The sequence below is a fragment of the Cibotium barometz genome, chromosome 25 (genome assembly GCF_041138505.1).
Source record: "Cibotium barometz isolate CiBa-2024 chromosome 25, ASM4113850v1, whole genome shotgun sequence".
NCBI classification, from domain to species: Eukaryota; Viridiplantae; Streptophyta; class Polypodiopsida; order Cyatheales; family Cibotiaceae; genus Cibotium; species Cibotium barometz.
Window position 1 is genome coordinate 41,299,055 of NC_141070.1, and position 24,145 is coordinate 41,323,199.

The window sequence follows — 24,145 nt, forward strand, 5'->3', positions numbered from 1 at the left end:
ACATGCATGCACATATATATACAGACATAAATGCACACGTTTTCATATGGTACATTCACACATGTGCATGTGCACATGCACATACATAGACAGAAAAAGATGTACACATGGATATATTCACATACTCACACGTACATGCACACACTCGCACATGGATATACACGAACACAAACATACACACCACGTACACACACTCACACCATACACACACTAGTATATACACACAATCAAGGCACTTGCATGACACATGCATGCATGAAGTCGACATTACACAATCACATACGTGCGTATGTGCACACACAATCATACATTAGCGTGCAAAAGAAGAGACAAAAGACATCATATGTAAGATGCACTTATTTAAGAGTGAGTACAGTATGCATGTCCACATATTAAAATTTAATATTAATTAAAAATGTGTGTATGTTTATCTATTTTATAAATGCACATGTATATATAGGCATAGGTATCTAAATACATTAAAACATAATGTTATAGATAATATATATTTACATATGTGTGTGTGAGAGTGTGAACATGCATGCGTGAGAAAGAGTGTTCCTGCAATCTCACGAGTTAAGCCATCTCACGGCTTAAGCATCTCACGAGTTAAGCCTTCTCACGAGTTAAGCCCTCTCACGAATTAAGCCTTTCATGGCTTAAGCTCCTTCATGTGTTAAGCCTTTCACGGCTTAAGCCCTTTCACGTGCTAACCCTTTTACGACTTAACACTTTACTACGGCTTTTAAGCAACTCCCAACACGATCTTCAATAGCTATTATACTTTTGTTAAGCTTATAGCTTACTATTCTTTTGGCTAAATTAATGTCGCCTTACTCCATGAGTACATATCCACACTCATGCACTGGAGAACATTTGCACCAAAGCCTCACCATCGACAAATTTCCAAGTACATCTTTAAAAATAGTTCATCCCCAGATGGACTCCATGCATGCTTGTATATGGCCCATTTATGAGGCCCTGCACTGCATATTTTATATGCTATTTTTGCACCATTTTTAGGTGCCTTTGTTAGCATTTTTCAGCATTTTATGGATTTTTATCTAGGTCGGCCTGGCCGACCAGCTCATGAGGACCTATATAAATAGGTGTCTCATTCCCACATCATTTCATCTCTGATTTCAGCCTGACTTGTACATACCAGCACTCACGGGCCTCCCTCGTGCTGTATCTTCATACATATTCAGGTTCTTGATCATCTGCAGTTTACTGTCTACACATATATGCTGTTTTATTCTCTGTTTTCAGATGTACAGTAGTGGCACAGATTTCTCACAAAGAGCACCCTAAAGGAAAAGGAATCTCTGTACACGCATATGTAAGAGAACCTTAAAGCACGCCATACTTTGACATGAAGGCAGCCTAGAACCTTCAATCTGCAGGTAGAACACTATCTGAAACTGTTTTCCTGCCTTTTACCACCAACTGAAGGATTTAAGTAGCTTCATGTTACACCATACTTTCCAAGATTGATGGCAGTTTGTTCAGAACAGTCAATATATCCCCAACTCTGATTGATCGATATTCATCCTGGCGAAGATCAAGGCACTGCTCGCAAACCAGATTCTGTCCAAAAAACACCTGAAAGATGGAACAATGACAGCATGCTACTCAGTAACAAAATCTCCAAGCTGAAGGTCAATCATTAAAAACGATTATCTTGAAAGAAACCTAGTCCATTCATCAAACAATGATAAACCTACAATTGAGACTTGGATAGATACCCATTGCAACTTAGAAAAAATAAAAGGCCAGGATCAACAGCAGGTTTTTCACACTATATAGTTTATATGAAAAGAAAAATTCTAAGATTTTTTTTAAAAATGAGGGAAAATGTCGAGAGAAGAGGAGAAATTTGGGGTAGATCATAATTCAAAGGAGACAGCAAGGAATCTTCAGAAAAATAAAAACTTCCACGTGGTAAATTTTGAGAGGACATTAGGAAATGGGAAACGGAAATGGAAATGTCGACTCTTTGGCTAGAAAATGGCTACTTCCTGTTACTATGGCAAGCATGTTTTCACAAGATCCTTCTGCAAAGGTAAGTTCTCGACTAGGTACTACAAATGCTGCAAGCTACAATTATGCATACTAGATCAAAACTGAGAAGCTTCCTGTAAGTACCTTTGCACCAGCTTTAGGAAGTGACATCACTCTCCCAGATCGAAAAGATTGCAATGTTTTGAGGGGCTCTGCAGTTACTTCTGCTGTTTCCTGATCTATTGTGGTGACCTGAAATAATAACGAGCTTATCTGATACCATAACAGGTGGATACATTAAACTTTTGAATTAAGCCTGACTAGTGTGGCCAGTTAACAATTAACATATCCTTTAATACAAAATACTCACTTACATATTTATAAGCTAGAGTTAAATATATTTGCCATCGATACCAACCTATTAATGTCTTCTTGCACACCATTGATGACAGATGCGAAATATGAAGTTTAAATATCCAAAAAGCTTAGATGCGATCACCCAACCTGCCCATAGGTGCATATGCTAGCCACCTGGATTCAGAACCCCCAGCCTACACTCCTGTGGTGCACTATGTCTATTAAAGAAGATGGGATCACCTACCCTAGAGTATCCCCTCAGATAGCAACTAGAGCAACAGGAAAAACTATTTGCCACCTCTATCTATCCTATCCTTTTACACACCCTTAAAAAATTCATGCCTTGACTATAACGCGTAAGGCCTTCAAAAACAAACCTTGCAACGGGAGCATAGCTTCACGCCATGGAACATGAGGTCGGATATTGTAAATGTTTGCCAGAAATCCTCTGAAAATGGTTCACATCCCTGCACAAAAATACTGTGTTGCACTGGACATTATAGCTCATCCGACAACGTCACACACAAAGTTAATTTTCACCAGTTCAACCAAAGCCTTTAAGAAATCCCATCTACTCAAACAGCGTCGTACTTTGGTCTAAACCGGTTGATTGACAGTGGGATGGGTGACTGCTCATTCAATGCATCTAAAGAAGCCTGCAAAAAATAGAAAATAATAAGCTTCAAATGGCCTGAGAGCAACTAATTCTTCCCTAAAGAGCTACACATACCTGAGAGATGAGAAGAAAAGGATATCCATCTGAGAAAGTAGTATTGAACCCACTAGCATAGGCAGGATCCGTTACCCTTGTCTCATTATCTGCTAGCAAAAACATCTTCCATAAGTACTTAATATCACCTGAAGGTATTACTAACAACTTCAATGATGGATTCCCACATATACATACACCTCCAAGGATTAGTAAGTGGAGGAAAACAACCAAGACTTGCCAGTGTCAAAGCGTACAAGTCGACAAGGTTTTCCAAGATATCTTGTGAACCACTCTGCTGCATCAGGGCCTTCATCAAAAGCAGCACCTGCCCACTCCCAAACTGAAGCACTTTCGACCTTGCTACGGCGCATGGCTGCAGCAAGTGGAATCTGAAGAAGCTCCATTCCGGGCGCCCGTATGCCTATACCATGAGTGGTGTCAAACATATGGATCAGACCACTTTTCACATGTTTTAAAAACAGTTTTCAAAAAGTAAAAAATAATAATCAACACACTTAAAGAACCCAAAGGAAAAAAGTAAAAAAATAATAATCAACACACTTAAAGCAGATTCCAAAGGCAAAGAACCCCATGGCCCATTAAGGGCTTCCTCTGGTAGATATACTTCAACAAGCGCAAGCCTCGGCTCCACCCGTTGTGTCAACATTCTCCCCTTGGAATTCACAACCATCCACATCCTGTCCCATTCGAACCCTAGAAGAAATAGAAAATCACATGAGCTTAGGGTTATAATTTGCCAGCCACAAGCCTACAAGACATGATCATATGCTAAAGGTTTCCAATTCAAACTTAATAAAGGGATCTTTGCAAACCCTTAACAATTCCCATAATCAAGGAATTAGGGCTTCCAATTCTTAATTAGATAGGAAAAAAAGGGCATAGCATACAAACCAATACAACCCCTGCAGTGCTATAAGAAAAGGAGCAAGCGTTTACAATCCTATTTGATCCATCCAGGAAGGATTTGCACTTCACAGGCGTGAAAACCCTGTTCCGCATGGGGTTAGGGTTTGCTAATTACAGCTATGGCCAGCAAGGGTTTACAATCCCTACGACACAGGAACGGTTTGCGCTTCACAGGCATGTAAACCCTGTTCCGCATGGGGTTAGGGTTTGCTAATTACAACTATGGCCAACAATTTAGGGTTTGCACGATTACCAAACAACGACTGAGCTTCACATGAGGAGTGGCAATGCTTACCCGTAGAGGAAATGAAAGCAGTGTCGACAGAGATTCCTCTGCATGCCTTGATTGGGTAGATGTAAAGAGATTTAACAGTAGCGTGGGGCTGCTCGAGGGCCATTTTGCTGCTTCCACAGTCGAGCATACGGCAAGTCTTTGTATTTTATAGTTGTGTTTTTTTTTTCCCGACACCACTCACACGTGTCAGAAGCACAGGACACATGTGGAATCATTGTGGATGCTAGGCACACGCGACCAGGAATCAATTTTGTGTGTTTTTTTTTCCGAGCTACACCACTCACACGTGTCAAAAGCACATGACGCATGTGGATGCTAGGCACACACGGGCCAAATTGCCAATGCCGGCCACATTCCTGGTTTCCAACCTTAATGCTGGGGCCGGGTTTCCAACCTTAATGCTGGGGTATAGGGGAGGGGCATTGGGTGAAGGATATGATGCAACATCATCTGGGATCAAGCAAACACGTGGCATTTGGAGGAGAAGGACTCGCCAACACCCCCCTTCATTCGATACCAGCTCCATGCATATCGGAGGCCGGCACACACTAATCTCCAACTGTTGTTCAACCCCAACGGTAGGCTCACCTGGGCGCTCTAGCCCCAGCACGACGGCCTCAACTCAGCTGCTGCAAAACAACCCAGGGCAGCATCCTATCAAGATGTAAGTATGTGGGTATTTCAGAGGATAGTCCCTAGACAATATCATAACAGTCCAAGTATTGTTCATCCAATTAGACTAGTCGTAGAAGAATTTCAAAAAACTACATACGTGTAAAAATACATAATCACTTCCCACGAAATGCATTCTATTGGCGGCCACCATGCAAGCCTCACAGCTATCCTAAAATTACCAGTCAATTTTTAACAGACTGAAGGGTCAAATTCTGAGATTATACATTATTGTAACGATTTCTTTGAGTTCTGATAAAATTTTCAGAATCCGCCGAGTGTGTTAGCCACAACCATGCAAACCCGTATACAGGCCATTTGCCGGTTATCACCATAATACCCAACCATAAGTGGTGTTCCATAATTAGCTTTTGAGGATAAGCCTCAACTTGCCAGTAAAACCAGAAACCAGTTTGTATAGTTCCAAAATATGATATTACTTCCATGGTTAAGGCAACCCAGAAAAACCAGAAATTATAATACCGAATTCGTGTTATTAGCCCTACTTAACCATCGGTGATCTAGGATAAATACGCATAGAAAACCAGATTTAAGAGCCTAACCCATGCAAATATTGTGCCCGTTGTCACTGGCCCAATTTTTAGAATCCGCCAAGTGTGCTAGCCATAACCATGCAGACCCGTACACATGCCATTTATTGGTTATCACTGTAATAACCAACCAAAAGTGGTGTTCCACAATTAGCTTTTGAGGATAAGCCTCAACTTGCCCCCAATAAAAACAAAAATCAGTTTGTATAGTTCCAAAACATGATATTACTTCCATGGTTAATGCAACCCATAAAAAACCAGAAATTATAATACCGAATTCGTGTTATTAGCCCTGCTTAACCATTGGTGATCTAGAATCAATACGCACAGAAAATCGGATTTAAGAGCCGTGCTTTACATCTATGCTAAAATTTCTGAAAAAAACACACTCGAAACTCCTATATCAGCTTAGTTAACTCATAAAATGTGCATAACCTAACGTCATCAGTAAAATCCAAACACCAATATTCTTATCTGAAAAACAATTCAAAATTGATTGTGGTATAAGATTCGAGAAATATCTAAAAAACTTGCATGTAGATTATCCAGAGTTGGATATGTATTATGTATAGGATTCCCAAGGGTCATCAACCTATAATATAATACAAGTCATACACAAGCGTCGGCATACTACGAGTTTCCATGTAGTCATTAAACCCATAGGTTTGCATAAACATAGAGTACCATCGCTATGCAAGATAAATCAACAAGAGTTACCTAAGAAGAGGAACTCCCAGCCGATGCTAATACTAGAGACATGGCAAACATCCAAAAGACAATCAACGGGCTAAGTGAGTGTCTCAGCACTCATTTGGCTCCTTTATATAGGTGGAGCTTGGAGGACATATCCAAAAGTGATATTAAGACCTTCCGCTAGCGTATCCGCAGAGCCTTGATTCTTTCATCGTCAACTATCTCCATAACATGTGCAGTGCCATGAACATGAGCTAGCTAGCACCCGCTAGCCAGAAAGAGAATGCCGCAAGAGTGGGCTTGTTGGAAATAACCATTTTGTCAGTTGCATAATATCTCACATGTATGAGGTTAGGTGAGAAGACTAATGAGTAATCATATGCGAGTCGTCCCAAATTTAGGTTCATGGTGTAAATCAATTTGCAAACATCAAGTGATGCATCTAACCAAAGATGTGCAAGAGAGAGTGTTTCCGTGTTGTGTGTGTGTGTGTGTGTGTGTGTGTGTGTGTGGGAGTGTGGGAGAAAGAGATAAAGCAATATTATTTAGCCTAGTGTGAAAAGCATAGGTTTGTGTGTGTGTGTGTGCCCACCCCTACCCACGCACCATACTCAAAAGGGCTTGAGGCAATAGGCCCCATGAGTATGGGCCTACTGCCTCAAGAGATAAATAAGCAAAGAAGGATTAAATCTAGCCCCATGCCATTCATTGCTAGCTAGACTTTCAATGATAACATCAAGTAGATCTTTTTTTCTGAAACCGTTATTACAGAACTTATTGATGAGTTTGACTATATCCTCGTAGGTGACAAAAGGGTTAGTAGAAGAATAAACAACCAAGAAAAAAGGTCCAAGAATTGTTTTTAGGCTTTGGATAAAAGGACGGTTGCTTTTTATTTTAACAAACTTAGAAGGTACAATAGTGAGTTTTTCACGTTTCCAAGTATATCGTGTTACAAAATTACCCGTATAGGGTCTTATGAGGGAAAATTCGATATTCAAATAGTTTGATTTAGTGATGGAAAAAGTATCATCAAACATTATCCTATGACTCCAAGTGGGTTCTATAGAGATAAAGTCAGTTGGAAAAATTTCTTTCAGCAAAGAAGCAAACATAGGGTAGTTAAGATTGAGAATATCTTCCATGTATCAGAAGGAATGTGTAATGCCTTCTAACATGGGTTTGTGCATACTATCCGCATGGGATGCTACAAAACAATATTCAAAATAGGCAAAGTATATGTTGCACATTACTGGTGAACAAGAGAATCCCATGAGAATGCCTTTGGTTTGTTTGAAAACTTGTGAGCCAAGTTGAATAAAGTTATGGTTAAAGAGCCAAAAGAGTAGTTGTTGCATCTCTATACCATCCACAATATCCGAGAATGAGGCTGATGGTTTTTGATCCAACGAGGAAGGTTGTGGCTAAGGGATATCTTAGGAAATCCGTCCTTCTTTCTTTTTTCAAATATCATGTTGCATACATTGTATCGTATGTTCACGAGTCTCGTTTCCCCTATAAGTTGGATATTCTCTTAGCATTGAGTGATATCGGCAGTGTAGATGTAAGAGATAGTGTTTGGGAGATTTAATATTACATCAGTTGAATTTCTAATAATCCAAAAAGGATTAGTTTGTATTTTAAGAAATGTTTTAAGCTCTTGTTGCTTTGTACCACATATTTTATGAAAATCCTCAAGTACTAAGTTAAGTACTTTGGTCATAATAGCAGTAATATCTATAAAAATGTAGTTAGCTGCATTAGAAATCCATCTGAATTTATTTTTGTGGATTTTGAACGTAGGGACCAATACTGGTAACCTTATGTTAGTTGTTTAAATATTCATATTTCATAGTTCTCCTTGTAACTCATTGGCAATCTTGAATGGATTGTCAATGAGTTTATAAAACTCATCACTAGATATCGTCTTCTACCCGTTATTTATGCCAATTTTTTTTTACAGATGATGGATACATTGTTAAGTGCTTTGTCCAAACCAGTCACCATGAATTTGTCAAGTAGTGTTCTTACTGAGTGTAAAAATTCAAATTTAATCCAAGAACTATCCCTATCCATTTCTTGGGGATCCATTTAGTTTTTTTAAAAAATAAGTGGCAAACAACTTTTGCAATTGCATTAAGTTGTAAAGACTCCAATTGGAGCTTATTGGCAATGTCTACTAGGCAATTTAGTATAGCGCTGATTGCCATATGTGGATTTAGTGGTTCAGTGGGAATATGATTTAGACCTTTGGCAAGTAAGCTTCTAATATTAGTATCTAAAACAATGTTCAAATTTGTAGTGCACACATGTGATCCAAAATCCAAGTTCATTAGCATATGTCATGAATTGATCGCAAAAACATTGGGGCTCAGTTTCCAGTCGTTGTAAGACCTCATGTTTGCAAAACATCTTCTTTAGACTAGCATTATATTTCCTGCCTATTTTGACGTTTAAGCATCTTGATTACCTGAAACAGAGTTAAAAGCATTAGTTTAATACTTCTTTTGGAGTAATTTGTTAGTAAAAAGGAAATGAGAGAAGTTATCTTTTTGCAATTCATCCTTGGTACAAAGAATCCTTCCCCTAGTGTGGCTTTTTGAAATCTGTGGACACAAAGTTAAAAGTTACAAGTCTTGCAAATTTCGGACGGGAAAACCACTCCCATGACCTTTTGATGTAAAAGATTTTGATCTATTTCTAGCCAAACTATAGCTAGAGGAGGGGGAGAGGAAGGAGGTGAAAGAACTTGGTGTACCAAAAGAAGAGTTGGTTTTCTTTCTAGAAGGAGATGAAGGGGAATCATTGTCAATACATGGATTTAGAAGCGCATTTATGAGCTTTATCCCCTTTAAATTGACCATAACTATTGAGAATGGTTCCTAGTTATGTTCCCTTGAGTTCAATTAATACATCCAACATCAGCTGTCTAAACTGAAGAAAAACTATTTGTGCTAATACCAAATTTCTAGCCTGTCCTCCTAGCCAAGAACAAAGAAGCAAGAGGTGGAACACCACTGGTTTTTATGGAAATAGGTCCTCCAAGTGATTCAATACATATCATATAGCATGGTCAAACCAAATTTTGGGATCAATAAATTTGTGGGCACATTTTAGATATGGCCTACAGATATTCCGAAGAGTTTTAGAATAATAGTCAACATTAGCCTTGGAAAAAGTCATGGTCCCTTTGGTTCTTCCATAGATGCCCACATGTGACTCGTGAGCACTTAGATGGGTCTAGAAAACTCATAGAAAAAGGTGATTTAAGTAATTATCCTCTTTCCAAATATTGAACTCCTTTGATAGCATGGTTCTTGCAATCTTCAAGCATTGAAACTGGTAGATTTGCTAGATATATCCAAGTTTTTGCTTGGATAGGTGCTAGGAACCCTTTATTTGTGAGGGTCTAGAGGCGATGTGACACCTCCATTGATCCTACCTCCACCTGCCGAATAGGTAAAACAGGATATACTTTAGACACCTTTGGCACCGATTCTAAAAGGTGAGAATCAGTCATCGTACACATGTTTGTTTGGAAAGACTTAATAGCTTCTAGAGCCGCTGGATCTCTATTAAATATGTTTCCTGTTAGTGGAACATTAGGTACAGATGGAGTAGCAAGGAAAGAAGGTTCTAAACCACATTGTTTTCTTAAGAAATTTGAGATATCTGCTCCACCCCCATAGCAAATGAGGTAAGATCCGAATGGTAAGTTTTAGTAAGCATGGGAATTTGTGATAATAAGTCAAAGATGGTTTGATTACCATCATCCTTATTCTTATCAAGAGTTGAGAGTACTTGAACCCAATCATTGAATGAGAGGAACTGCAAAATGGATCCCAGCGGGAACATCTCAGGATTGGTCGATGACAAAATCTTGTTCTGAGCTTCTTCATCCTTAATGCATGCCAAGACATGCTGGCAGGCTTTTGACCGGGTATGTTCCATCAGAATCTTGACACCCCTTAGCAGTGGTAAGATCTAAAATCAAAAGAAAGGTGTTAGAGTTTGAGATGAATATTAGGTAAGGACTTCCTTCAACCACCATGCATAGCAAAATTGTTGTGAGCCCTTGACCTCACCCTAAAAGTAAAGCCACCTACCTGAAACCTATCCGCTCAAGGAACATAATGATAGTGAGGAGAGCTAGACTTCTAAGGTCAAGAATGTCAAGCTAGAGGTTCCATATATCCCCCATTTAAAGAGATATATAATGTAGTTATAGTGTGTGTATTCAGTCTTCTACCTCAGTAGTAGTCGGAGAAACTCCAAGGACCATATCCAACTTAAATAGTAAAAACATTAACACGATTATACAACAGTAGATTTGTATACAATAATCATGTTACAAGTACAAGGAGCCAGTGACTCCATTAACTGAAAAAGGATCTTGTTGTTGTAGAGCATAAACCACACAAATATTTTGAGAGAATAGATCTTGTTACCTGCATCCATTCAAATAGACAAACAAAGAGTTAGCTCGTATTATATGTCTTGCATTTGCTAAAAGACCTATTACATGTTATAGATGTCAACCAGAATAGCCTATGGTTTATGCAGTGATGGGATCATTCCCTTTGATATACCTAGAATATAGTATTATCCTGAAGTAAGGGGGTAATCTACCATGTGGGAGATGCCACCAAGTGATCTCAGTTAGAGATGTACAATATTATATCTTATGAAAGATGATTATCATCTCAGTATTCCTAGAAAGAATCAATGAATAACACTAATAATGTTAGGGCAACATCCTATCAAGATGTAAGTATGTGGATATTTCAGAGGATAGTCCCTAGACAATATCATAACAGCCCAACTATTGTTCATCCAGTTAAACTAGTCGTAGAAGAATTTCAAAAAACTACATGTGTAAAAATACATAATCAATTCCCATAGTCGTATGAAGTACATTCTAGTGGTGGCAACCATGCAATTCTCACAGCTATCCTACAATAACCATTCAATTTTTAACAGACAGGAGGGTCAAATTCTGAGATTATACATTATTGTAATGATTTCTTTGAGTTCTGATAAAATTTTCAGAATCCACTGAGTGTGATAGCCACAACCATGCAGACCCGTATACAGGCCATTTGCTGGTTATCACCATAATACCCAACCATAAGTGGTGTTCCATAATTAGCTTTTGAGAATAAGCCCCAACTTGCCAATAAAAACAGAAATCAGTTTGTATAGTTCCAAATATGATATTACTTCCATGGTTAAGGCAACCCAGAAAAACCAAAAATTATAATACCGAATTCGTGTTATTAGCCTTGCTTAACCATCAATGATCTAGAATCAATATGCACAGAAAACCAGATTTAAGAGCCTAAACCACGCAAATATTGTGCTGGTTATCACCGGCCAAATTTTCAGAATCCGCCAAGTGTGTTAGCCATAACCATGCAGACCCTTACTTAGGCCATTTACCGGTTATCACCGTAATACCCAACCAAAAGTGGTGTTCCACAATTAGCTTTTGAGGATAAGCCTCAACTTGCCAATAAAAACAGAAATGAGTTTGTATAGTTCGAAAATATGATATTACTTCCATGGTTAATGCAACCCATAAAAAACCAAAAATTATAATACCGAATTCGTGTTATTAGCCCTGCCTAACCATTGGTGATCTAGAATCAATACGCACAGAAAACTGGATTTAAGAGTCGTGCTTTACATCTATGTTAAAATTTTTGAAAAAAACATAGTTGAAACTCCTATATCAGCGTAGTTAACTCATAAAATGTGCATAACCTAACATCATCAGTAAAATCCAAACACCAATATTCTTATCTGAAAAACAATTCAGAATTGATTGTGGTATAAGATTCGAGAAATATCTAAAAAAACCTGTATGTAGATTATCCAGAGTCGGATATGTATTATGTATAGGATTCCCAAGGGTCATCATCCTATAATATAATACAAGTCATACATAGGCGTCACCATACTACGAGTTTCCATGTAGTCATTAACCCATAGATTTGCATAAACATAGAGTACCATCGCTATGCGAGATAAATCAACAAGAGTTACCTAAGAAGAGGAACTCCCAGCCGATGTTAATACTAGAGACATGGAAAACATCCAAAAGACAATCAACGGGCTAAGTAAGTGTCTCAGCACTCACCTAGCTCCTTTATACAGGGAGCTTGGAGGATGTATCCAAAAGGGATATTAAGACCTTCCGCCAAGTGAAAGATCCCTACCCCCTCCGCACAACGAATTCGGGGGTGCTAGCAGCGGAAGTAGCACTTCTTGCGCAGGGCAGAGCCTCTCTCGGGGCCTCGTCCAACGGATATCCGGAAAAGAGACTAATCCCTCGGTTCTTCCAAAACCAAACCCGGAAAAACTTCCCTCGCCCAAAAAGCACGGGCGATTCCTCCACGGGATATTTTTATTCTAACGTAGTCAAGAGCCTTAACTAACCAAACTGATCCGACCGAACCTGTAAGTCACATGGTCAGATCAAGGAAGACATTGCACTTGGATCATAGATATCAACGCTTTTTTCCTCATCGAGAGGCACAACCGTTGATTCTTTTCAGAACAAGACTATCCGGGATTTACTTCATCTATCCTACCATAACAGAATTGAGTCTCATTTTAGGGATCCATCAGTCCAGCCTAACCCCATCCAGTCCCATGGGTTAGCCAACCGCTGTAGTACACTGTAGTGATAGGATCCATTTAGGAATTTGGTTATGTTTTGTCCTGGGTACCAGGGAAAAGAGTTCCCAGGCCCCCTAGTCGGCGCTTCATGCAAACTTCAAGATAGTCACACCACTTACACACCCAATATGAAATTGCATGTTTCACAGATTCAGTTGTCTTTAAAACAATCTTTTAATGAAACCATAGTATCACTGATCATAATCCTCCAAAATATCTGGTTGAATTCTAATTTCCAATCATTCTTTTATCGGTGTACCTCTGGCATCATTGGTAACCAAAACGCTCACCACATGTCCACTCAGGGGCCTTTTCAATAGTTTCTAGCTCATAGTACCCGGAAATATATTCACTTATAAAAATCCAAATGGACTTTCCGTTGAAGATCAGCAAGATCAACCAACCAACAGATCCATATAAAAGAGCCATGGACTCATCCGTTGAGGACCAGCAAGGTCAATCAACCAGATCCATGCCCGAGTTCAGAAAACAACTCTAACACCTTGTTCCATTTTCTTCCTCGACGCACGCATGGGTATCTTCAGCGACCCAAAGCCCGAGCACCATATGGTCAGCACCCTCTAGGATCCTTCGCAGCTTCATTCATAGGCCGCTTCCTTGGTCCCTCATCCACCGTACCGGAAGCTCACCATTTAAATCGAACCGAGGTTGGTCAAGACCTCGGATGACCTTGCTACGTGAGACGTCCTCCATTGATTTTCCATCAGCTGTTGCAACTTTATCACTTAGGTCTCTATGACCTCATTCACAAGACGGTCAAAATGCTTCCCCAGCATTCTTGACATAAAACAATCATAAAAACAGGTTATAAATACAGTTTTTAACGAACTCTCATCTTTTCACATCGTTCCACATCATTTCTCGTTATTCCACATTCTTCTAAATCAATTCACTTTGCTTAATCTACATCCAATCATATGTATTCTCATCGTCCTTCATCCATTCTCATCCAATCACATCATATTACATCTCATCCAATCACATCCAATCACATCATATTACATCTCATCCAATCACATCATATTACATCTATCCACATCTATTCTCATTACATTCTCATGCATTCTCATCTACCCATGTCCACATCACATCACATCCATTCACATCTACCCTGATTCTCATCACATCCATTCACGTCACATCTCATCCATTCACATCTATCCTGATTCACATCTCATCACATTACATCCATTCACATCACATCTCATCTATTCACATCTATCCCGATTCACATCACATCTCATCACATCTAATCTATTCACATCTATCTCGACTCATATCACATCACATCACATCCATTCACATCACATCTAATCCATTCACATCTATCCTGATTCACATCACATCACATCCATTCACATCACATCTCATCCATTCACATCTATCCTAATTCACATCACATCACATCACATCTATCCTGATTCACATCACATCACATCCATTCACATCACATCTCATCCATTCACATCACATCACATCTATCCTGATTCACATCACATCACATCCATTCACATCACATCTCATCCATTCACATCTATCCTAATTCACATCACATCACATCACATCTATCCTAATTCACATCACATCTCATCCATTCACATCTATCCCGATTCACATTACATCACATCACATCCATTCACATCTATTTACATCACATCACATTTATATCCATTCACATCTCATCGCATCTATTCACATCCATCACATTCATTGCATTCCCATCCCATCACATACATTCTATCCACATTACATCACATCCATATCCATCCATACATTCACATTCACATCCATATATATTCACATCACATCACATTTACATCCATATCCCTTTACATCATATCTCATTTCATCCACATCTCATCACATTCATCACATCACATCCTTTCACATCCACATCCACATCCATTTACATCACATCACATCCTATCACATCCACATCCACATTCATTTACATCACATCACATCCTATCGCATCCACATCCACATTCATTTACATCACAACACATCCTATCGCATCCACATCCACATTCATTTACATTGCATCACATCTTATCGCATCCACATCCACATTCATTTACATTGCATCACATCTTATCACATCCACATCCACATTCATTTACATTCCATCACATCTTATCACATCCACATCCATATACATCACATCACATCCTTTCACATATCCTCACATCTCATTCTCATCTCATCATTCACATCCACATCCATTTACACCACCTCACATCCCATCCACATTCATTTATATCACACCACATCTTATCACATCCACTCACATCTTATCACATCCATTCACATCCTATCACATATCCATTCACATCCTATCACATATCGTTCACATCTTATCACATCCATTCACATCTTATCACATCTCATTCACATTTAGTAGTTTTTTCTACTTTGATACCGATGATGATGGGACTTTTTCTAAATTTCTGCCAATTACTTGGCCTAGGTAAAGGTACTTTTTCTCAATGGATATTTTCATATTCTTTCTCAAATTTCCCAAGTAAATATATTCAATGTCCTACTTTTGAGTAAAAGAATTCATGGGATTTACAAAAATCAATTCTACCAATATTTCTCAATAATGCTCAAAATTCTTCTTTTGATAAATACTCATAATTTGAATTATGCTAAAAATTCCTCTTTTCCCATTTAATTTCTTGGATCTCAATTATCATGAAAATTTCTCTTTTTGTATTTAAATGATTACATTCAAATGTCATGAGAATTCCTCTTTTATCATAAAATAAATTTATCTAAAATTGCTTTTCTCTTTAATAAAATATCAAAGAATTCCACTTTTACCATTTAAATGACTGAATTCCAAATGTCATCGGAATTCCTCTTTTATCATTTAAATTTTCTCATGCATAAAATAAATTTATCTAAATTTTTTCTTTGAATTTTAATAAAAATATCCATTAATTCAATTACGCTAAGAATTTCACTTTTACCATTTAAATGATTAAATTCCAAATGTCATTAGAATTCCTCTTTTATCATTTAAATAAAATTATCAAAATTTTCTCTTTTCTTAATTATTTAATTATGCATAAACCTTCAAAATTACTTTACCATGAATTTGATGAAAATCATTCTTTTAGTCTAGGATATTCAATCCTAGAATATGGTAGGAAGTCCTCTATGCATAAAAATGAGTTATGTATTAATTTCTTAAAAATTTTGCCATAGCTCCGCTGCTATTACTGATGATAATTTTTAATATTTTTGAAAAGAATAAGACTTTGTGGTACCATTATGATAGAATAACTATCATTAGACCTAAATCCAATTTATGGATTTAAATCATAAGTTTACTATAATTTTATTAACATATAAGCATTAAAAAGCCATTTCTTTAACCTCTAGCTTAACTAGCATAGAGTTTAATTTTTGAATTGGGAATTTATCAATGAGAAGCATCATTTGAATAGAGAATTGGTCATAAGAATGACCATTATTTTGGGGAGAGAGAGATATACAAAAGAAACATCCTAAATTAAGCATAAAGATAAACTTTTCTTAACTATTCATTACAACTCTTAAGAAAAGCTTGATTTGCATTATAAACACTTAATTAGAAACTTCTCAAGCTTGAGAGGGGTTGAGAAGTGATAACATTGAGAATAGTAGAGAAAAACCATGAAATTACATCTTACCTCTTGATTTTACTTGCTTCTCTATCTTAGAAGAAGCCCCCAATCAATTGGTTAGTGTGTTGAGAGGAAAGCTCCAAGGATGGTTGAAGAGAGAGAAAGAAGCTCCACTCTCTCCAAAAGTAGATGATTTTTAAGGAATAATAGAAAATATGAGTATTTTAATGTACTACTGGCGTGGTATAGCTCAAAGATGAGAATACAAAAGAATAAGGGTCTATTTATAGGTGAGGGAGGCCACTAACTGAGTCCAACTAAGTTCTAGAATTTTTCAGCTTCAGTTTGGCTGAATTTAGACAAGATTTGGATAAGTTTGGCTCCCTTTTTTATTTGGTTTGATCCAGGAGAGAGGAAAGGTAAAAATATCACAATTTTTTTGAATTAAAAACACATCCACATGTGTGAAATAGGAGCCTACGTCAAAGTCTCTCCCCTCCTTACCAAGGTGTAAAAAATGTATCATTATTCCAAAATATCTCATTTTTTTAAAGTAATATCTCATAGTTTTTAACTAATAAACCTTATACTTAGTCAACTCTTCATCTTATGTAAGCATTTACTCATTTTTGGGTATTTTCTTTTATTCGTTGGATTTATCTCATCCCAACACTTGGATTAATCTTATTGGTTCATATAGGAACCTTAATTGGACCATAATCTAAAATTTTTAGAAAATCTTGATCCTTAGGCTAAGGTCTTTTAAATCATTTTTAATTGATTCCTAATGCACTTTGGAGAATTTATTTTGAACTTCTGTTTCAGGGGAAACCATTTCAGACACTAGGAGGATTTTCATATCCAAAGATATCTCAATTTTGGATTATCTCTCTCTAGACATTTTCTCTCTCTAGGCCAAAACAGGGTAAAACAAGATCTTTCTTTTCTTTCAGAGAGGGGAATAATTACAAGAGCAGAAGGGAAGGTTCTTACACCTTTACACCTCAAAACCTAGAGGGAGGAATCTTACAACCAGCGTATCTGCAGAGCCTTAATTCTTTTATCATCGACTACCTCGATAACATGTGCAGTGCCATATGAACATAAGCTAGCTAGCACTAGCTAGCCAGAAAGAGAATGCGACCAGAGTGGGCTTGTTGGAAATAACCATTTTGTCAGTCGCGTAATATCTCACATGCATGAGGTTAGGTGAGAAGACTAACGAGCGAGTAATCATATGCGAGTGGTCCCAAATTTTAGGTTCATGGTGTAAATCAATTTGCAAACATTAAGTGATGCATCTAACCAAAGATGTGCAAGAGAGGGTGTTTGCATGTTTTTGTGTGTGTGTATGTGTGTGTGTGTGGGAGAAAGAGACAAAGGAATATTATTTATTGAGTGTGAAAAGCATAGGTTTGTGTGTGTGTCTCTCTCTCTCAATTTGCAAACATTAAGTGATGCATCTAACCAAAGATGTGCAAGAGAGGGTGTTTGCGTGTTTGTGCGTGTGTGTGTTTGTGGGAGAAAGAGACAAAGGAATATTATTAAGTGAGTGTGAAAAGCATAGGCTTGTGTGTGTGTGTGTGTGTGTGTGTGTGTGTGTATACATGTGCTTATGTGTATGCATATGCATGTATGTGTGTGTGATTATGTGTGTGCAAGCTTGAGTGTGTGTGTGTGTGTGCATGTATACATGTATGTTCATGTGTGTGCATGTATGTGTACATGTGTGTGCATGTATGCATGTGTGTGTGTCTCTCTCTCTCACAGAGAGACACAATCTCCCATGCACACACACAAACATCCTCTCTTCTGACATACATGCTTATACACGTGCAATATACCCCCCCCTCTCTCTCTCTCTTTCACACACACACACACACACACACACACACACACACACACACACACACACACACACACACACACACCTCATGCATACACATGCACATGCATGCTCTTAACACCCCCTCACCCATGCATAAAAACACACACACACACACACTCTCTCTCTCTCTCTCTCCCACACACACACACACATTTGCACGCATATGTGTGTGATTATGTGAGCACATACATACGTATGTGTGATTGTGTAATGTCGACTTCATGCATCATGCATGCATCATGCAAGTATCTTGATTGTGCATATGTGCTAATGTGTATATGGTGTGAGTGTGTATACATGGTGTGTATGTTTGTGTGAATCCATGTGCGAGTATGTGCATGTACGTGTGTGTGAGCATGTGAATATGTCTGTGTGTACATCTTTATGTCTATGTGTGTGCACATGCACGTGTGTGTGTGTGTGAGAGAGAGAGTGTGTGCATGTACCACGTGAAAATGTGTGCGTTTACGTCTATGTATACATTTATGTGGGTGTCTATGTGTGTGCACATGCACATGTACGTGTATGTGTGAAACCACTAGGATCATAGGGAGACACACCGTCCAACCAAATACCAACTGGTTCATCACTTCAATCAAATTACCATAAACAAAAAATAAATAAATAATCATAAAAGCATAGCATAGCATAAAAACACAAGAGAGAATCATTGGGTGCAATCTATCCCCCCTTAAGAAGTGTCGGCTTCCTTCCACTTCTTGAGTATTTATGCTTTATTAATCAAAATAGCCCATAAGCCAAAAATGGATGCACGCTTATGCATGGGATTGCCCTTTATAAAAATGGGGGTTGCTTTTAACACAAGCTTAGGTAAAGTGTTCCTATCTAAACACTAAAGGATAATTACAAAAAGAACCGCAAGGGCTAATTCACATGCAAATAAATAAATCCATGCCCAATATAGCAAAAGTGGGCGGCTCGATAGGTCCACGCCCGAATACATCAAAATGGGGCGGCCAAATACAAAATCTCGTAGTAGATACTATGGCAATAATATCAAAATAAGAACCATCCCGGTAATAGCTCGCACCATATTGCCGCTATCACGTCCCAGCCAATTCGGCTTACGAGCATGAGGCCCGTCAATCTCACCAACCTACAAGGTTGTCCATTCAAACACACTACAAGTTAGCAACACATGCTACAAGTCCACGACAGCACATAAGTAATAAATCCAACACTTAGTTCCAGCTATCCCTAATTTCATATGTCCTACACATAGAATATTTGAAATCACCCGTGTCATGCTTTCAACATAGTGGTAATTGGGCATCCCCAATTAACCACAGAAGGATGGACGGACAAACCATGGCATCCCTCTTACCCGGGATAGCAACTGTCCTCAGTTGCTATCATATCAACTGGCCCGTGTTTGAAAGTAAGATTGAATGATGCGAGGATAGGCGTGGAAAGACCGCTCAGGCATCCATTTAGCATTTTCACGAGGATGATTTTTGAAGGTCAAAAGATATATATTATATAGAGTACCTGTGCAAGTAGTAGTGGTCAATAATACCCTCACGTTGAAGTTCTTCTACTTGTCAACAAGACTAGGCGCTTCCTCATATACAGGGTGTGTAGGAATTGGTCCCCTATAAGGTCTCAAAAGACTAATATGAAAAGAATTATGAATTCTCCAATGAGAAGGAAGTGAAAGCCTATATGCTAGGTCATTAATCTTATGAGTAATCTTAAAAGGACCATAAAAACGAGGAGCTAACTTAACAACAAGATTAGTCTCAACACTTTTAAGACGTCTCTTTTCAATACGAAGCAAAACATATTGACCTTCTTGAAAAAACATGTGCTTCCTTTTCTTATTAGCTTGTTTAGTGTATTTCTCTTGTGCATTAGAAATAGCTTTACGAACATGATTATGAATGGAAGTGAAATCAATGGTGAATTGGTATGTAGCTTCAATAGTGTGTGACAAACAAGTGATAGGAGTAGGTAAAGCTTTTCCATACACAATTGCAAAAGGTGCCTTTCTAGTGGATGAATGTGGTGTGTTGTTATATGCAAATTGCAAAATATGGATATACTTGTCCCATTGTTTAGGTTGTGATGAAACATATGCATGAAGAAAATCCAATATTGTGCTATTTTTCACTTTTGTTTGACCATTAGATTCAAGATAAAATGTAGTAGAAAAATCCAATTTAGTGCTTAGATTATCAAACAATGTAGTCCAAAAATCACTGCAAAACTTAGAATCTCTATCAAAAACAATCACTTGTAGTAAACCATGATGTGTGAAAATGTGTTTAACAAACAAATGTGCAGCTTGATGTGCAGTAAGAGTCTTTTTACAAGGAAGAAAATATGCTTGTTTGCTAAACCTATCAACAATGGTCCAAATCATATCATTATGGTTCGTATAGTCAAAGAAAAACCAGTGATAAAATCCATAGAAATCTGTTTCCAAATAGGAAGTGGCATGAGAAAACCAAGTTTCTTACCCTTATAACTTTTCACTTTTTGACAAACATCACATTCAGACACAAATTAAGCTACATCATTTTTCATTTTAGGCCAATAAAAGTCATTAGAGATGAAACACCTCGATGCCCCGCATAAGGTGGCTAATGTAATTCCTCCAATAAAAGTCATTAGAGATTGTCTGGAATGTAGATGAAACACCACGATGCCCCGCATAAGGTGGCTAATGTAATTCCTCTAAAATAGAATGTCTAAAAGGTCGAGTAATGCATAATCTTTTCTGGAAGAAAAGATATCTATCATCATAGGAATACTCAGCAAAAGGGGTCTAATGATTGTCTCTCAATCTAGACCAAATATCACTAAAGTCAGGGTCTTGGTCATAAGTCTCACGCATAGAGTCAAAAGATGTATTCTCAATCACATAAATATTTTGAATGGAAGGTCTTCTACTCAAAGCGTCAGCAATTATATTTTCTTTACCAGGTTGGTATTGAATAATAGGCTGAAAACTTTGAATAAAAGCTGCCCATTTAATATGTCTATCCGATATAAGTGGTTGAGAAAGAAAATGTTTGATAATCTGTTGATCAGTCTTTATAAGAAATTCTGAGCCCATCAAATAATATTTCTAAATTTTCAATGCATGGACTATAACAGACAACTCCTTGTCATAGGTGCTATACTTACTTTTAGTAGGATGAAATTTCTTACTCTCGAAAGCAATAGGATGACCATCTTGCATTAATATAGCACCAATGCCCTTACCACTAGCATCGGTTATTACAACCACAAAGAAAGGACGTGAAAAATCAGGTAATTGTAACACAGGTGCATGAGTAAGTGCATATTTTAATGCAAGAAAAGATTTCTCTTGAAGTTCGGTCCATTCATAAGGTTTGGTTTTCTTGAGAAGTTCAGTGAGATAGTGTGTCTTATATGCAAAATTACGGACAAATTTGCGATAATAGCTGTACAACCCTAGAAAAGATCATAATTCATGAAGGTTCTTGGGACGTGGCCATGTTGCAATAGTTTCTATTTTCTTGGGATCAACATGTATGCCTTTAGCAAAAACTATATGTCCCAAATACTCAATCTCACTCTGGAAGAAACTACTCTTTTTTGGATTAATGTAAAGTTCATTTTCCTTGAGAAAATTCAATACAATTTCCAAGTGTGTTTCGTGCTCTTCTTTAGATTTACTAAAAACTAAGATATCATCAAAAAAGATAACCCCACAAAGTTTTGATGTTCAAGAAAGATTCTATTCATCATATGACTAAAAGTCGCAGGAGCATTAGTAAGACTGAATGGCATCACTAAAAACTCAAAGTGACAAGTTTGAGTTCTAAAAAAGTAGTTTTATAGATATCTTGCTCGGCCATTCTTACTTGATGATATCCAGATTTCTTACTTGATGATATCCAGATTTTAGGTCAATTTTGCTAAAGACGCTGGCTCCCCTTAATTTATCAAGTAGATCATAAACTCTAGGAATTGGAAATCTATTCTTGATAGTGTTCTTGTTGAGAGCCCTGTAGTCTACACACATATGATAAGTATCATTTTTCTTTTTTACAAGAAGAACTGGTGCTCCATATGGTGAACTACTTGGTCTAATAAGTGCCAACACATTCTTGCTTGTCACATACATATTTCTTTGCCAGATTTGCATGTATTTCACCATACATCACCGCTTCCAAGCTTTAATGGAAAGCTTCCAAAAACCAGAATTTTTCTTTGCTTTGGGCAACCCTAATTTGCTTTGTTTTTGCCTGAATCACCTGCAATCCGCTCAAGGATGTTTAGAATACCTTAGCCGGTAGGCCAAGCTCTCAGATCTTATAGTAATCGGTGTGCTCCAAGCTTCATAGCTTCAATGGCAAGCTTCACAGCTTCTTCTCCCTCTTCTCTCACTCACTCATAAACCCTAATAGACAGCACAAGGCTCTGATACCATGTTGAAAAATAGGTAGAGGGAGAGGACACACACACAGGAGAAAACCCTAATGTATATTGCAAACCCTAACCATAGAGGGAAGCCATCTCCCTTCTCACACAATGCATAAAGCCATAATCCATAATACACTAGACACACTATGAGTTGTGTCCACACACATCTAACCCTAGCTAATGTCCACACACTATGACCAGCTGGACGCGGTCATTTATGTCTCACACATGTTCCTACCTAACATGCCAGCACATAGCACAGCTGGCTCACACTGACATCGAGCTTGAATCTCAACATGCTTTTCTAATGATTATCATGGGGCTTGTAGAAGAACCTACAGAAAACACCAATAGAAAAACTGATGTTTGGTTTAGTATCACACAAGACACTAAGACTACCAACTAGTTTCTTGCATAAGGTCTCAAGGTATTAGGTGTCTTCGATCGATAGCTTTTGATCAACCTCCATTGGGATATAAAATTGCCTTGCATTTAGTCATGTTACCAAATGCCTTGAATATCTCCCCTCTATATTTATATTGAGGGATAAAAATGTTATGTGGCGTCTGCCAGATATCAATCCCTAAACAATAGCCCATGAGCCCAAGATCTATCATCTTAAACTCTACATTCGCATATGTTGTGTTTGTGAGATCTTTTTTGGTGTCCCCTATCAAGATAAGGTCATCTACATGGAGAACAATGACCATATAACTTCCTTTCTCACAAAAGGCATACAAATTTACATCTGAAGGTGTGTAGGAGACTAATACTCATAAAGTAAGTATCAATCCTCTGGTACCATGCTCGTGGGGCCTATTTCAACCCATAGAGTTCATTCTATAATTTTAGTAAACTTTGCTTTCCGAATTGAGAAAGACCATGAACCCAGGTTGCTACTCCACATATACCTCATCCTCGAGGTTCTCATTAAGGAAAGTAGATTTTACATCTATTTGGAGAACAAATCATTCCCCTTGCAGTGCTAATGCAAGAATGATGCATATTGCGATTAACCTAGCTATAGGACTAAAAGCTTATTGAAAGTTAAAACCTTCAACTTGTGCAAAACCTTTGGTGACTAGCTATGCCTTATACTTTTCCAAAGTACTATCAGATCTATATTTTACTTTTTAAATCTATTTTTAGTGCCAATTATCTTATGCCTTAAAGAAGGATATGTAAGTTCCCAAGTGTGATTTTTTGGGATGGATTCATATTATGCCTTAGTACCACCAGATCTGTATTTTTCTTTTTAAACCTACTTAGTGCCAATTACCTTATGCCTTAGAGGAGGATCTATAAGGTCCCAAGTGTGGT

At 37.8% G+C, this 24,145-nt stretch overlaps 1 protein-coding gene across 1 annotated transcript; it reads right to left on the reverse strand.

The window, feature by feature from the left end:
- Positions 1–811: 811 nt before the first annotated feature.
- On the reverse strand, positions 812–4,450 carry LOC147624574 (uncharacterized). The gene is made up of 8 exons (XM_086819591.1): positions 4,293–4,450; positions 3,632–3,784; positions 3,309–3,491; positions 3,089–3,177; positions 2,950–3,014; positions 2,736–2,838; positions 2,146–2,253; positions 812–1,602 (listed from the first exon to the last, which is right to left on the reverse strand). The coding sequence occupies exons 1-8, from the start codon at positions 4,417–4,419 to the stop codon at positions 1,471–1,473; spliced, it is 960 nt and encodes a 319-aa protein (XP_086675717.1). The 5' UTR covers positions 4,420–4,450; the 3' UTR covers positions 812–1,470.
- Between the last annotated feature and the right edge of the window lie 19,695 nt (positions 4,451–24,145).

Bases quoted from the DNA above. Each gene is read 5' to 3' on its own strand.
- LOC147624574 (XM_086819591.1), bottom strand. From the start codon at position 4,419: ATGCTCGACTGTGGAAGCAGCAAAATGGCCCTCGAGCAGCCCCACGCT. The intron at 3,785-4,292 runs GTAAGCATTGCC...TATTTCTTCTAG, and splicing joins TGCTTTCATTTCCTCTACGG to GGTTCGAATGGGACAGGATG. The intron at 3,015-3,088 runs GTATGTGTAGCT...TATTTTTTGCAG, and splicing joins CTTTTCTTCTCATCTCTCAG to GCTTCTTTAGATGCATTGAA.